Source organism: Oncorhynchus mykiss, chromosome 12, assembly GCF_057628025.1.
Source record: "Oncorhynchus mykiss isolate SJ-2025 chromosome 12, ASM5762802v1, whole genome shotgun sequence".
Classification (NCBI taxonomy): Eukaryota; Metazoa; Chordata; class Actinopteri; order Salmoniformes; family Salmonidae; genus Oncorhynchus; species Oncorhynchus mykiss.
In genome coordinates this window covers 44572200-44583859 of record NC_143033.1, presented here as the reverse complement: position 1 = coordinate 44583859, position 11660 = coordinate 44572200, and the positions used below count along the sequence as shown (strand labels likewise).

At 42.4% G+C, this 11660-nt stretch overlaps 1 protein-coding gene and 1 non-coding gene across 2 annotated transcripts; both read right to left on the bottom strand.

The window, feature by feature from the left end:
* Positions 1-449: 449 nt before the first annotated feature.
* LOC100135842 (heat shock cognate protein 70b) lies at positions 450-10789 on the bottom strand. The gene is made up of 9 exons (XM_021623826.3): positions 10361-10789; positions 7916-8125; positions 7469-7674; positions 3179-3331; positions 2156-2711; positions 1726-1928; positions 1302-1500; positions 968-1200; positions 450-865 (listed from the first exon to the last, which is right to left on the bottom strand). Exons 2-9 carry the CDS (start codon positions 8118-8120, stop codon positions 659-661), a joined length of 1962 nt encoding a protein of 653 aa, XP_021479501.2. The 5' UTR covers positions 8121-8125; positions 10361-10789; the 3' UTR covers positions 450-658.
* Positions 1993-2086, bottom strand: LOC118937904 (small nucleolar RNA SNORD14). Its single transcript, XR_005035313.1, has one exon. It is a non-coding gene; the product is annotated as a small nucleolar RNA SNORD14 (small nucleolar RNA).
* Positions 10790-11660: the final 871 nt, after the last annotated feature.

The window sequence follows — 11660 nt, the reverse complement described above, 5'->3', positions numbered from 1 at the left end:
GCTTGCAATATGGGGGAGAGTGAGGTATGGAAGTTTGGTCTGTACCAAACCTCCATGCCAAAACTCTACTTATTTCTGGCAGACCTCAGACAAGAATATAACCAAATGGTCTACTCACTGCATCTTTATTTAATGGAAACTGTTCATATGGTAAACTAAACAAAGCAGTTTGTTGTGAGATTTGGGCCTCAAAACATTGTCAGTGGGTCATCAGAGTGTTAGCTACGATATATGCGACTTCGATGAGTCACCGGATTCCATTATCAGGCACTAGTAGGAATGTGCCTTGCACAAATTTGACTTATGCACACCATCTTATTTAGATAATTCCCCTCACAAAAAATAAAATAACTGTCCTTCTCAATCTGTGTATAAGGGAAGCCTACTTAATTTCCCTTCATTGAATTGAGGAATTGGGTGTGAAAACAAATTTAAAAAAAAGTCAAGGCCAATGACAAATAATTTATTCTCCAGGACTCAAAATGTAGACAAACTTTTGTTCCTTAAAATCTCACTGTCTTGGACAGTGTACATCTTCAAGTATCTAAAACATACATAGCAGCTATTATCAATTCAAATTACTGACCAGCCTTGGCTTTACTACAGATTGGGCCACTGGGGTTATGTGCTTTGTGTTTACAGGATAATGACATTGGGTTTAATCGACTTCCTCAATGGTGGGGCCTGAGGATCCACCACCTCCAGGAGCAGCACCGGCACCACCAGCACCTGGGAAGCCTCCAGGCATTCCTCCGGGCATACCGCCTGTCATACCACCGGCACTCTGGTACAGCTTGGTGATGATGGGGTTGCACACCTTCTCCAGCTCCTGTTGCTGGTGCTCATACTCTTCCTTCTCCGCAGTCTGAAACAAATACACAGATTAAGATGAATTGATTTCCCTTCTTGTCACGTTATGGTAATAACTTGGTTTTAAAATAATGATGGGCACATCAATATACTGTACCTGGTTCTTATCCAGCCAGGCAATGATCTCATTGCACTTGTCCAGAATCTTAGTCTTGTCCTCGTCGCTGATCTTGCCCTGCAGTTTCTCATCCTCCACGGTAGATTTCATGTTGAAAGAGTAAGACTCTAGTGAGTTCTTAGACGAGACCTTGTCACGCTGCACATCATCCTCACACTTGTACTTCTCAGCCTCCTGGACCATGCGCTCAATGTCCTCCTTGCTCAGGCGACCTGGGTAGACATTTTTTGAAGGGTTAAGTTAAGGATCATACACTATCCAAGTGTGCATATTGTAATCAAATTTCACTTTGGTCACATATGCTGTTGTTTACCTTTGTCATTGGTGATGGTGATCTTATTCTCCTTGCCAGTGCTCTTATCAACGGCAGAGACATTGAGGATGCCATTAGCGTCAATGTCGAAGGTGACCTCAATCTGAGGAACACCGCGAGGTGCAGGGGGGATTCCAGTCAGCTCAAACTTGCCCAACAGGTTGTTGTCCTTGGTCATGGCCCTCTCACCCTCATACACCTGGAGGATACAGTCAATATTAGCAAAACATACATGTCTTCAAATGAGAAGTACATTTCACTAAAAGCCGCTCAAGACATCCAAGGAATGTATTGGGCAATCTTTGGTCTTTCAACCGCTGGTGGAAACAACAAATAGCAGGAGTAAACGGCATCACAGATAGTGGCCAAAGGAATGAGGAAACATTGCCCTGAAATGGGCATTTCTTGCAGGCCCCCCCCTCACCTGAATGAGCACACCAGGCTGGTTGTCTGAGTAGGTGGTGAAGGTCTGGGTCTGCTTGGTTGGGATGGTGGTGTTACGTTTGATCAGGACGGTCATGACACCTCCAGCGGTCTCAATACCCAGGGAGAGGGGTGTGACGTCCAGCAAAAGCAGGTCCTGGACATTCTCAGACTTGTCACCTGAAAGTATGGCTGCCTGGACAGCTGAAAATGAGAATGGGAGGTTAGACACATGGAAAAACATTACTGTAGACGCAATGTGCCATTGTCGCTCAGACATCCAAGGAAGGTATTGGGCCATCTTTGGTCTTTCAACCTCTGGTGGAAACTACGAATGGCAGGATTAAACTTCATCACGGCGAAACTATTGATTTAAGGCTCATTATAGAAGCCCATTGGCCACAGAGCAAACAAGATTATCAGTGATTCACCTGCGCCATAGGCCACAGCTTCGTCGGGGTTGATGCTTTTGTTGAGCTCTTTGCCGTTGAAGAAATCTTGGAGCAGTTTCTGGATCTTGGGGATACGAGTGGAGCCTCCGACCAGGACGATGTCGTGTACCTGGGCTTTGTCCATCTTTGCGTCGCGGAGGGATTTCTCCACTGGGTCAAGGGTGCCACGGAAAAGGTCTGCATTGAGCTCCTCAAAGCGAGCCCTGGTGATGGAGGTGTAGAAGTCGATTCCCTCGTACAAAGAGTCGATCTCGATGCTGGCCTGGGTGCTGGAGGACAGGGTGCGCTTTGCCCTCTCACATGCGGTGCGGAGACGGCGAACAGCCCTCTTGTTGTCGCTGATGTCTTTCTTGTACTTGCGTTTGAACTCCGCGATGAAGTGGTTGACCATGCGGTTGTCAAAGTCTTCTCCACCCAGATGAGTGTCTCCAGCAGTGGACTTGACCTCAAAGATGCCATCCTCGATGGTCAAGATGGACACGTCAAAGGTGCCGCCACCCAGATCAAAGATAAGGACATTCCTTTCAGCACCGACCTGAAACAGAAGAGAACACTCAGTATTTGCACTTATAAAAACAAACTAGAAACCAAATGACAAATGGCTATGTATTCCAGGGCTGGGGTCAATTAAAACTGAAATTTAACACAAAAAAAGGCATCTATTTTCATTGATTTCTCAAAACACTGAGTAGAATCAATTTATTTCAAAAGTTATTCGAGTTTAAACAATCGTTTTATTTTTTTAATCACTTCCTGAATTAACCGCCATCAAAATCGACCCTAGCTGATGTATTCACTCCGACATCCAGGAAGGTGTTGGGCTATTTTTGGTTTTACAACCACTGGTGGAAACTATGAATGGCAGGCATAAACTTAACCATAGGGACAAACTAGATTTAATGTGCTATCAACTAATTGAAATGAACAAATTATCTTTAAAGGATCATTACAATTTCAATAAAACATAACTAGACCTTAACCTCTAAAAGATATGGGTCTCACCTTCTTGTCCAAGCCATAAGCAATAGCGGCAGCAGTTGGCTCATTGATGATTCGCAAAACGTTCAGACCAGAGATTGTTCCAGCATCTTTGGTTGCTTGGCGCTGAGAGTCATTGAAGTAAGCTGGAACTGTTACAACCGCGTTTGATACAGTCTACAAAGAAAGATGGGGGGGGGGGGGGGGGGGGGAGAAAGGGTGGGAATGAATAGACTTATTGTCAATAATACCCTGAACCCACTGGGCACACCACAATTTCAAAGTGGAACATTTTTGGATGAGATCAATTTGATTTCAACCTTTTCACCCACTCAAAAAGGACAGCCAGAAGTTTGAATTCCCAATGTGTTATCAACCATCTAACCATGTGTAAGGTCTTAAAGCGTAACCAAATTGCAACAAAAAGTGTCTAATTTTTGGTTAAGTTGTCATCTAAATGTGTCATCACTGCACATTCAACCATTTAAAAGTTCAAATGGGAATAAAATGTGCTATTATATGAAGCACAACCAAATGACCTGGATTGCGAGTCATCAATGCTGATCTAGATTCTGCGCAGATTATTATAGCGATTGTGAAGATTCACCAACCTGCAACCTTTCCACACTTTCTATGATTACACAAGACATTTATAGTTAGTAGCCTCAAAATGTGGCCATGGATGGGTTACTCATTTAAGGTTGAATAAATACTGTTATATTAGTTCGTAAAATAGCCGTAACTTCTGTTAATAGGCCCTTTACTGGATTCAAAAGTGATATTGAATTGAGTTTGGTTGTCAAAGCAAAAAATATCAACATTTGAAGGAGATGTATCTTTTGTGCCACTGACAGTCTGGCTTAATTCCAGTTTGTCAACAAATGTATAATTGAGATGTTGGATTCACGTCTCAATCAAAAATAAGGAATAGGACTAAATCAAACTACTGTATTTAAAGTGCATTTAAAGGTAGATTTAGTCATATTCTTTATCTTTTTGGTTGAGATGGAGACGAGAATCCAACAAGTTACCATGACTAAATTAGAAATGAACCAACGCTTGAAACCCTAGGACGATACGCATTAGTGAAAATATCTATACACACACACAGTTGAAGTCGGATGTTTACATACACCTAGGTTGGAGTCATTAAAACTTGTTTAACCACTCCACAAATCTCTTGTTAACAAACTATAGTTTTGGCAAGTCTGTTAGGACATCTACCTTGTTGGAAAAATTACTTTTCATGCACAATTGTTTAGACAGATCATTTCACTGTATCACCAATTCCAGTGGGTCAGAAGTTTACATACACTAAGTTGACTGTGCCTTTACAGCTTGGAAAATTCCAGAAAATGTCATGGCTTTAGAAGCTTCTGATAGGCTAATTGACATCATTTGAGTCAATTGGAGGTGTACCTGTGGAAGTATTTCAAGGCCTACCTACAAACTCAGTGCCTCTTTGCTTGACAGCATGGGGGAAAAATAATCTAAAGAAATCAGCCAAGACATCAGAATATTTTTTTGTAGACCTCCACAAGTCTGGTTCATCCTTGGGAGCAATTTACAAACACCTGAAGGTACCACTTTCATCTGTACAAACAATAGAAAGCAAGTATAAACACCATGGGACCACGCAGCTGTCATACCACTCCTAAAGATGAAAATACTTTAGTGCGAATCAATCCCAGAACAACAGCAAAGGACCTTGAAGATCCTATAGAACATGTGGGCAGAACTGGAAGGAAAAAAAAGTGCGAGCAAGGAGGCCTACAAACCTGACTCAGTTACACCAGCTCGGTCAGGAGGAATGTGCCAAAATGCACCCAGTGGGTCAAGACAAAAAAAAAAAAAAAGATATCTTCCTCATTGTCAACTGCATTTATTTTCAGAAAACGTAATGTGTAAATATTTGCATGAACATAACAAGATTCAACAATTGAGACAAACTGAACAAATTACGCAGAAATGTTTTTGTTTCCCCTGAACAAGGGGGGGGGGGGGGGGGGCTGCATTAAGTACTGCAGTGCATCTCATGGACTGCACCAGATTTGCCATTTATTGCTGTGAGATGTCACGCCCCCACAAAGGCACCTGCAGGTTCCCGGACACTTCTGAGAATGGCCTTAACCATAACCCTCCGAGCCAACAAGTCCCAGACGTTCAGAGCCGGGCTCGTCACTGGCCATGGCAGGACACTGACATTCCGGGTCTTGCAGGAAATCAGGCAGAGCGCTCAATATGCCTGGTGGCATTGTCATGCTGGAGGGTCTGGTCAGGATGAGCCTGCAGGAAGGGTACCACATGAGGAAGGAGGATGTCTTCCCTGTAATGCACAGCATTGGGATTGCCTGCAATGACAACAAGTTCAGCCCGGGTGATGCTGTGACACAACGCCCCAGACCATGACGGACCCTCCACCTCAATCAATCCCGCTCCAGAGTACAGGCCTCAGTGTAATGCTCATTCTTTCAATGATAAACGCAAATCCGACCATCACCCCTGGTGAGACAAAACCGCGACTCGTCAGTGAAGAGCACTTTTTGCCAGTCCTGTCTGGTCCAGCAACGGTGGATTTGTGCCCATAGGTGACGTTGTTGCCAGTGATGTCTGGTGAGGACCTGCCTTACAACAGGCCTACAAACCCGCAGTCCAGCCTCTCTCAGCCTATTGCGGACAGTCTGAGCACTGATGAGGGATTGTGCGTTCCAGGTGTAACTCAGGCAGTTGCCATCCTGTACCTGTCCCGCATGTGTGATGTTCGGATGTACCGGTCCTGTGCAGATGTTACGTGGTCTGCCACTGCGAGGATGATCAGCTGTCCGTCCTGTAGCGCCGTCGTCTCACAGAACGGACATTGCCATTTATTGCCCTGGCCACATAGGCAGTCCTCATGCCTCCTTGCGGCATGCCTAAAGGACTTTCACGCAGATGAGCAGGGACCCTGGGCATCTCCCCCCCAGCGTCAGTAGAAAGGCCTCTTTAGTGTCCTAAGTTTTCATAACTGTAACCTTAATTGCCTACTGTCTGTAAGCTGTTAGTGTCTTAATGACCATCCCACAGGTGCATGTTCATTAATCATTTATGGTTCATTGACCAAGCATGGGAAACAGTGTTTAAACCCTTTACAATGAAGTTATTGGTTTTTAATAATTATCTTTGAAAGACAGAGTCCTGAAAAATTGACATTTATTTTTTTGCTGATAGACACAGTTACATATCAGCATATTATTTAAGAGATAGTATTGTGCTAATGATACGCTAGGTTCGGCTAGACAAACTCCAGTAGTTCCCTTCATAACTTGTTCTCAATCAAGGTTAACTGGGAGCATGATTTCAGCACTTATTTCCATCAAAACTCATGGCGCGCTCGTCCCTCTGCAGAAGACATATGGTGAGCAATATGTTCAGAACGTCGAATCGCAATAAAAATCAGTATCGAATCGCAATGCATATAGAACTGAGAGTCAATACATATTGTATCAGCACTTACGCATCGTGATAATATTGTAATGCGAGATCCCTGGCAATTGCCAGCCCTAATATGTATTGTCTATTTTTTTTGTTGAACCCTGGGTTGAATTTAAATCAGTAGCTGTTGATGACTTTGCAAATGCTATATAGGCCTAAATAGTATACATATCATTAATGAAAGTATGGTTACGTTACATTTGCTTTGTTAAATCTAACGTTTAGAATGACTTGGACAGCAACAGTACATCCATTTAGTTAAGGGAAATTCCAAATCTCACGATAGCACATTGGTAGTAATTGTCTGTGACAATTATCAAAGTGTTGCTTGGTTAAAACCCTAGATGGGAGACCAAATGGATAGCTGTAGATAGATTAACTCGCCAGTAGGAGGTGCTGACCAGACTTTTTTTCTGATTGTGAATAAAATGTAGAAAATCTGAGATTGTTTCAAATCAAATTTTATTGATCACATACATGTTATTGTAGCGAAATGCTTGAGTTAAAAAAATTTAAAAAATCCTGGCTGTATGTAATAACAATTCTGGTCTAATGTAAGAAATAAACAAATTATACTGCAAAGTTGCCTAGGGGCTAGAAGCATGGCTGCCCTCTCTACCGGCGCCATTTTCTCAAAGGTACAAATGCAACATATTTTATACAAGGTTTGTCTATTTGAAAATTGGTTACCATAATCCTGTGGTTGAAATTTCACCATCAAAACAGTTGATGACTTAATACATTGGATTTGAAGTTTCCACATCACAATACATTGACAAATTACATTGAAACAATGTTGATTCAACCAGTTTGTGCCCAGTGGGCAATGCATTTCAAACTCACCTTCCCGAGGTAGGCCTCTGCAATCTCCTTCATCTTGACCAACACCATGGAGGAGATTTCCTCAGGGTAGAAGCTCTTGGTCTCGCCTTTGTATTCAACCTCCACTTTGGGGCGTCCGCTGTCACTGATGACGTTGAATGGCCAGTGCTTCATGTCGGATTGAACCACGGTATCCTCAAACCTTCTGCCAATCAAACGCTTAGCATCTGGAATACACAAATGAAAGTCTTATTGATTGCATTAGACATACTCCAATCATACCAACTGACCTTTGGTTTCTCACTCAGACATCCAAGGAAGATACTAGAACCATGTTTGGTTATAAAACCTCTAGTGGAAACAACAAATGTCAGGAATCAACTGAATCTAAGTGAACCAAGTTATATCGTCAAATTTAACCATCATTAAAACACACACCTTCAATGACATCTAGCAGAACAAACTTACCAAAAACTGTGTTGCAGGGGTTCATGGCAACCTGATTCTTGGCAGCATCACCGATGAGCCTCTCAGAGTCAGTGAAGGCAACGTAGCTTGGAGTGGTCCTGTTGCCCTGGTCATTGGCAATGATTTCAACCTTGCCATGCTGGAACACACCCACGCAGGAGTAGGTGGTCCCGAGATCGATGCCGACCGCTGTTCCCTTAGACATGGTTACTGTGATGAGATAAATAAATATGTAATGCTGAGAAGTCATATCAATAGGTGGCAGTCATGATCACTCAAGGTAAAGTATGAGACTTGGACTGTGGATTATGAGTCACACCAAAGATCATAGAGCAACTTCCTATATGGGGAAATACGATGACTCATTCAATTCCTAAAAATGGTGACTAATCCTGTTCGAGGAAAAGTAAGGCACTCAGTGTCATTCCTGCGCTGGCATTGGATGGGCCAGACAGACATCTTAGGCAGGGCAAAAGGACCTGCCAGGCTGAATCCCAATTCACCCACTTCGCCTCCCCACCTGCGCGTTCACCGCCGCCATTTGCACAAGCGTCCCAAAGTTGAGGGAGTGGAAATTATTGAGGGTGTAGGGGCTAATTAGACACTCAGTTGGCCAATTCGATCAGAGGCAGCAAGGCTGCGTGCCTCAGTGCTATCCCGACAGGCACTGCAATATATTTTGAGTTTCATAAAAAAGAACGGAGAGGCATGCCTAATTATGTCACGTGCATTTGTTCATGTCTGATCTCGAGACATGACACATGTAACTGATGAATGATGCTCCCGAGTGGCGCAGTGGTCTAAGACACTGCATCTCAGTGCAAGTAGTATCACTGCAGTACCTGGTTTGAATCCAGGCTGCATCACATCCAGCCGTGATTGGGAGTCCCATAGGGCGGTGCACAATTGGCCCAGCGTCGTTCGGGTTTGGCCGGGTAGGTCGTCATTGTGAATAAGGATTTGTAATTAACTGGCTTATCTAGTTAAATAAAATATGAAATACTTCCCAAATGAAATGTTACTGAGGTTTATAGCTTGTAAAATGACAGGGGGGATTTGTTCATTTGAATTTCATGCTGGTTTTATTGAAAAGTGGAACATTAACTGTATCATTCAAGTCAGGAGTGTATCCCAAATTTGATGGGTTTCTTGATCCAATCGCCACTCGTTGAAAGTCACCCTCCGTTTCATCAGCCACACCTTCCGAGCGAGGGGGTGGTTTGTGATTCCCAACGGACCATTGTAAAGGCTAGGCAACCGTTAGCCTATTCATAGATACTAACTACCGTTAGCGCCTATTGATGAAGGCATCTTCTACCTGGAGGACTTTTGTTAAAGAGTCCTGACGCGTGCTCTAAACATGAACATGAGTCAATTGCGGAAAATATATTTCATATCAGCAATAATTTTAATAAAACAAATGACTACAATATTGTAATTACTACAACTTCATAGGCTGTGTTCCCACACAGCCATATCTCCATGTTACAGCGATTGTTTACGGAAGACAGACGACACACAGGTATTTAACCATCTAGCATGCTCAAACACCTGTGTATATGGGTAACTGGGAGGAAGTGTAGCGGAAGTGTAGTTCGTCTGCTGGAGGATATATTATTTTTTGCTTATATGAAAGAAGGACCATCAGTTTTAAAAAAACTTTCGCAAGCGATGATTGACTTTCCTAAAACGTTAAAACACAGCATCAGCATTGTACTTCACAAGTGGCCAGCAGCTGGCGCCGAAAACTCTATGGAGAGAAAGGTTTGCGAGAGCTCCGCTACTGCAGTTCCATGGAGGAATTCACCATGTAGCATAAGGTTCATATAATTGTGATGGCAGTTGGAAGAGTAATATCCAATGGCATACAAGCCCGTAGGTAAAGACTGTGTGTAATGGCGCACGTATAGGTCTCCATTTAATAGAACAACTTCACAATACCAGTGAACACACCACCATTCAGCCTAATATTATTATCTGTTATGTCTTGCCTTGGCATCATTCCCCTTTCACCCAGGTTGGCATAGTTCGTCAACGCGATTAATCTAGGATGATCCCTGACCATCTGGGAAGGGGGAGGCACGTGCTTTACACCCTCCCCAACCCGGCTCCTGAAGGACAACGCTGAGTGCTGCAGTACAGCTGGCTCCGCAGCCAAGCGCATTAAAATTGCGGCCATTTCACTGGTAGGCTATAACATTTTCTACAGACTAATCTGGCATCAAAGGCTGTCGTCTCGTAGAATTGTTGAATAGACCTACAGTGAACATAACAATATTAACATAAATGATCTTAATCGACAAATAAGTATATTACATCTAATAAGGACACACTGATACCGAAGCGAATATATAAACAATTGTAGGAAAAATACATCACGTTACATATGCCTATAACTGGCAATGACGTAGGCTATACAGATTAAAATATGTTTCCTTTTATTACCTGGATGTGATGTAGGCAATTCTGTATGAAAACTGTTCAGTCTCCGCTACCCGATGAATGAGAAAAGAAGATGCCGGCGAAAGCGTTCATGTATCTTCCGGATAACTTGTGAACCAATCAGCTTCCAAGAACTCCTCTCTCACCTGCCTGTAAAATTCTGCACTTCTAGTACGTTCTAGCAGTCAAAATGATCTACAATCAGAATTTAACCACTATTGTTCAATGCGGAATGCGTTATATGGCCACATGTAAGGAATCAACCAGCACTAGGATCAGTTGTAATTTTTTTATACCCCTCAACGCATTGATTGGTTGAAATCTAGCTCGTGTGTTGCATAAATCACTTGAAAAAATACGAAGGTCGGTTGAGGATGATAGAATCCCGGAAATAGCAAGAGAATGTTCCAGAGCTGTCCTAATCAATTTACTGGCACGGTGTCAAAATAGTCTGACCCACTGAACTGTAGGCCTATATTTAAATAGCAAATTTGAGTCCCTGAAATTGAGTTTGAACTGTGCATTTATTGAACAAAATCAAAATAACATCAATACTAAAATGTTTGAGGAAGGAAATATAACAATATGCAGGTTACCACTGACCCAGGTTTATTCCACAAAAGCAATGTATTAAAAAAAAGAACAAATATAATGGAAATGGCAGATATAGGATACATTTTTGAAAGATCAACAACATATTTCTTTGTTTTACATGGGTGGATTTTTCGTTTGTCAAATTTTGGAAACGTTTTTATAATAAATTATGTTTCCCAGTAAGCAAAATGACGCATTTTAGGCATATTTTCCAGACATGGACATCCTATGCATTTTAGGTGCTGAATCATAGGTGAAAAGGTGCCTTTTTCCACATGTCAAAAATATGTACTTTGCGGACGTTGAAATATAAGTGCATTTTAGAGTTAGTCTGGACCGAATCAAAAATCTACGTCCTTGGACGTTGAAACCAAGGCCAGTCCAGACTGCACCAAAAAAAGACAGCTGGTCTGGACAGCACCAAAAAAAGATGTCAAAAAGACGTCGCCATCGGTAAACGCTTAATGGGATGTCACGGCCCCAGTTTCTGTAAGAAATCCATAACCTAATATGTAAACATAGGGCGATAGTGAGCAATTGACAGTGAGCTGTGAGCAAAATAACTAGGCGGGAAGTTGACAAAGGCTTATTAATAGGCAAAAATAAATTATGTTTCAGTCCTCAAAGAATTAATTGCATTGAATCAAATTAATTAGATCCAATAATTTACCGCCTGTAGGAAGGAGTGCAGAAATGTTTATTCTAAATG

Excerpts from the sequence above, each read along its gene's own strand:
- LOC100135842 (XM_021623826.3), bottom strand. The coding sequence starts at position 8,120 with ATGTCTAAGGGAACAGCGGTCGGCATCGATCTCGGGACCACCTACTCC. Across the intron at positions 7,675-7,915 it reads CCCCTGCAACACAGTTTTTG|ATGCTAAGCGTTTGATTGGC; the intron begins GTAAGTTTGTTC and ends TGTGTATTCCAG. Across the intron at positions 2,712-3,178 it reads CTTATGGCTTGGACAAGAAG|GTCGGTGCTGAAAGGAATGT; the intron begins GTGAGACCCATA and ends CTTCTGTTTCAG.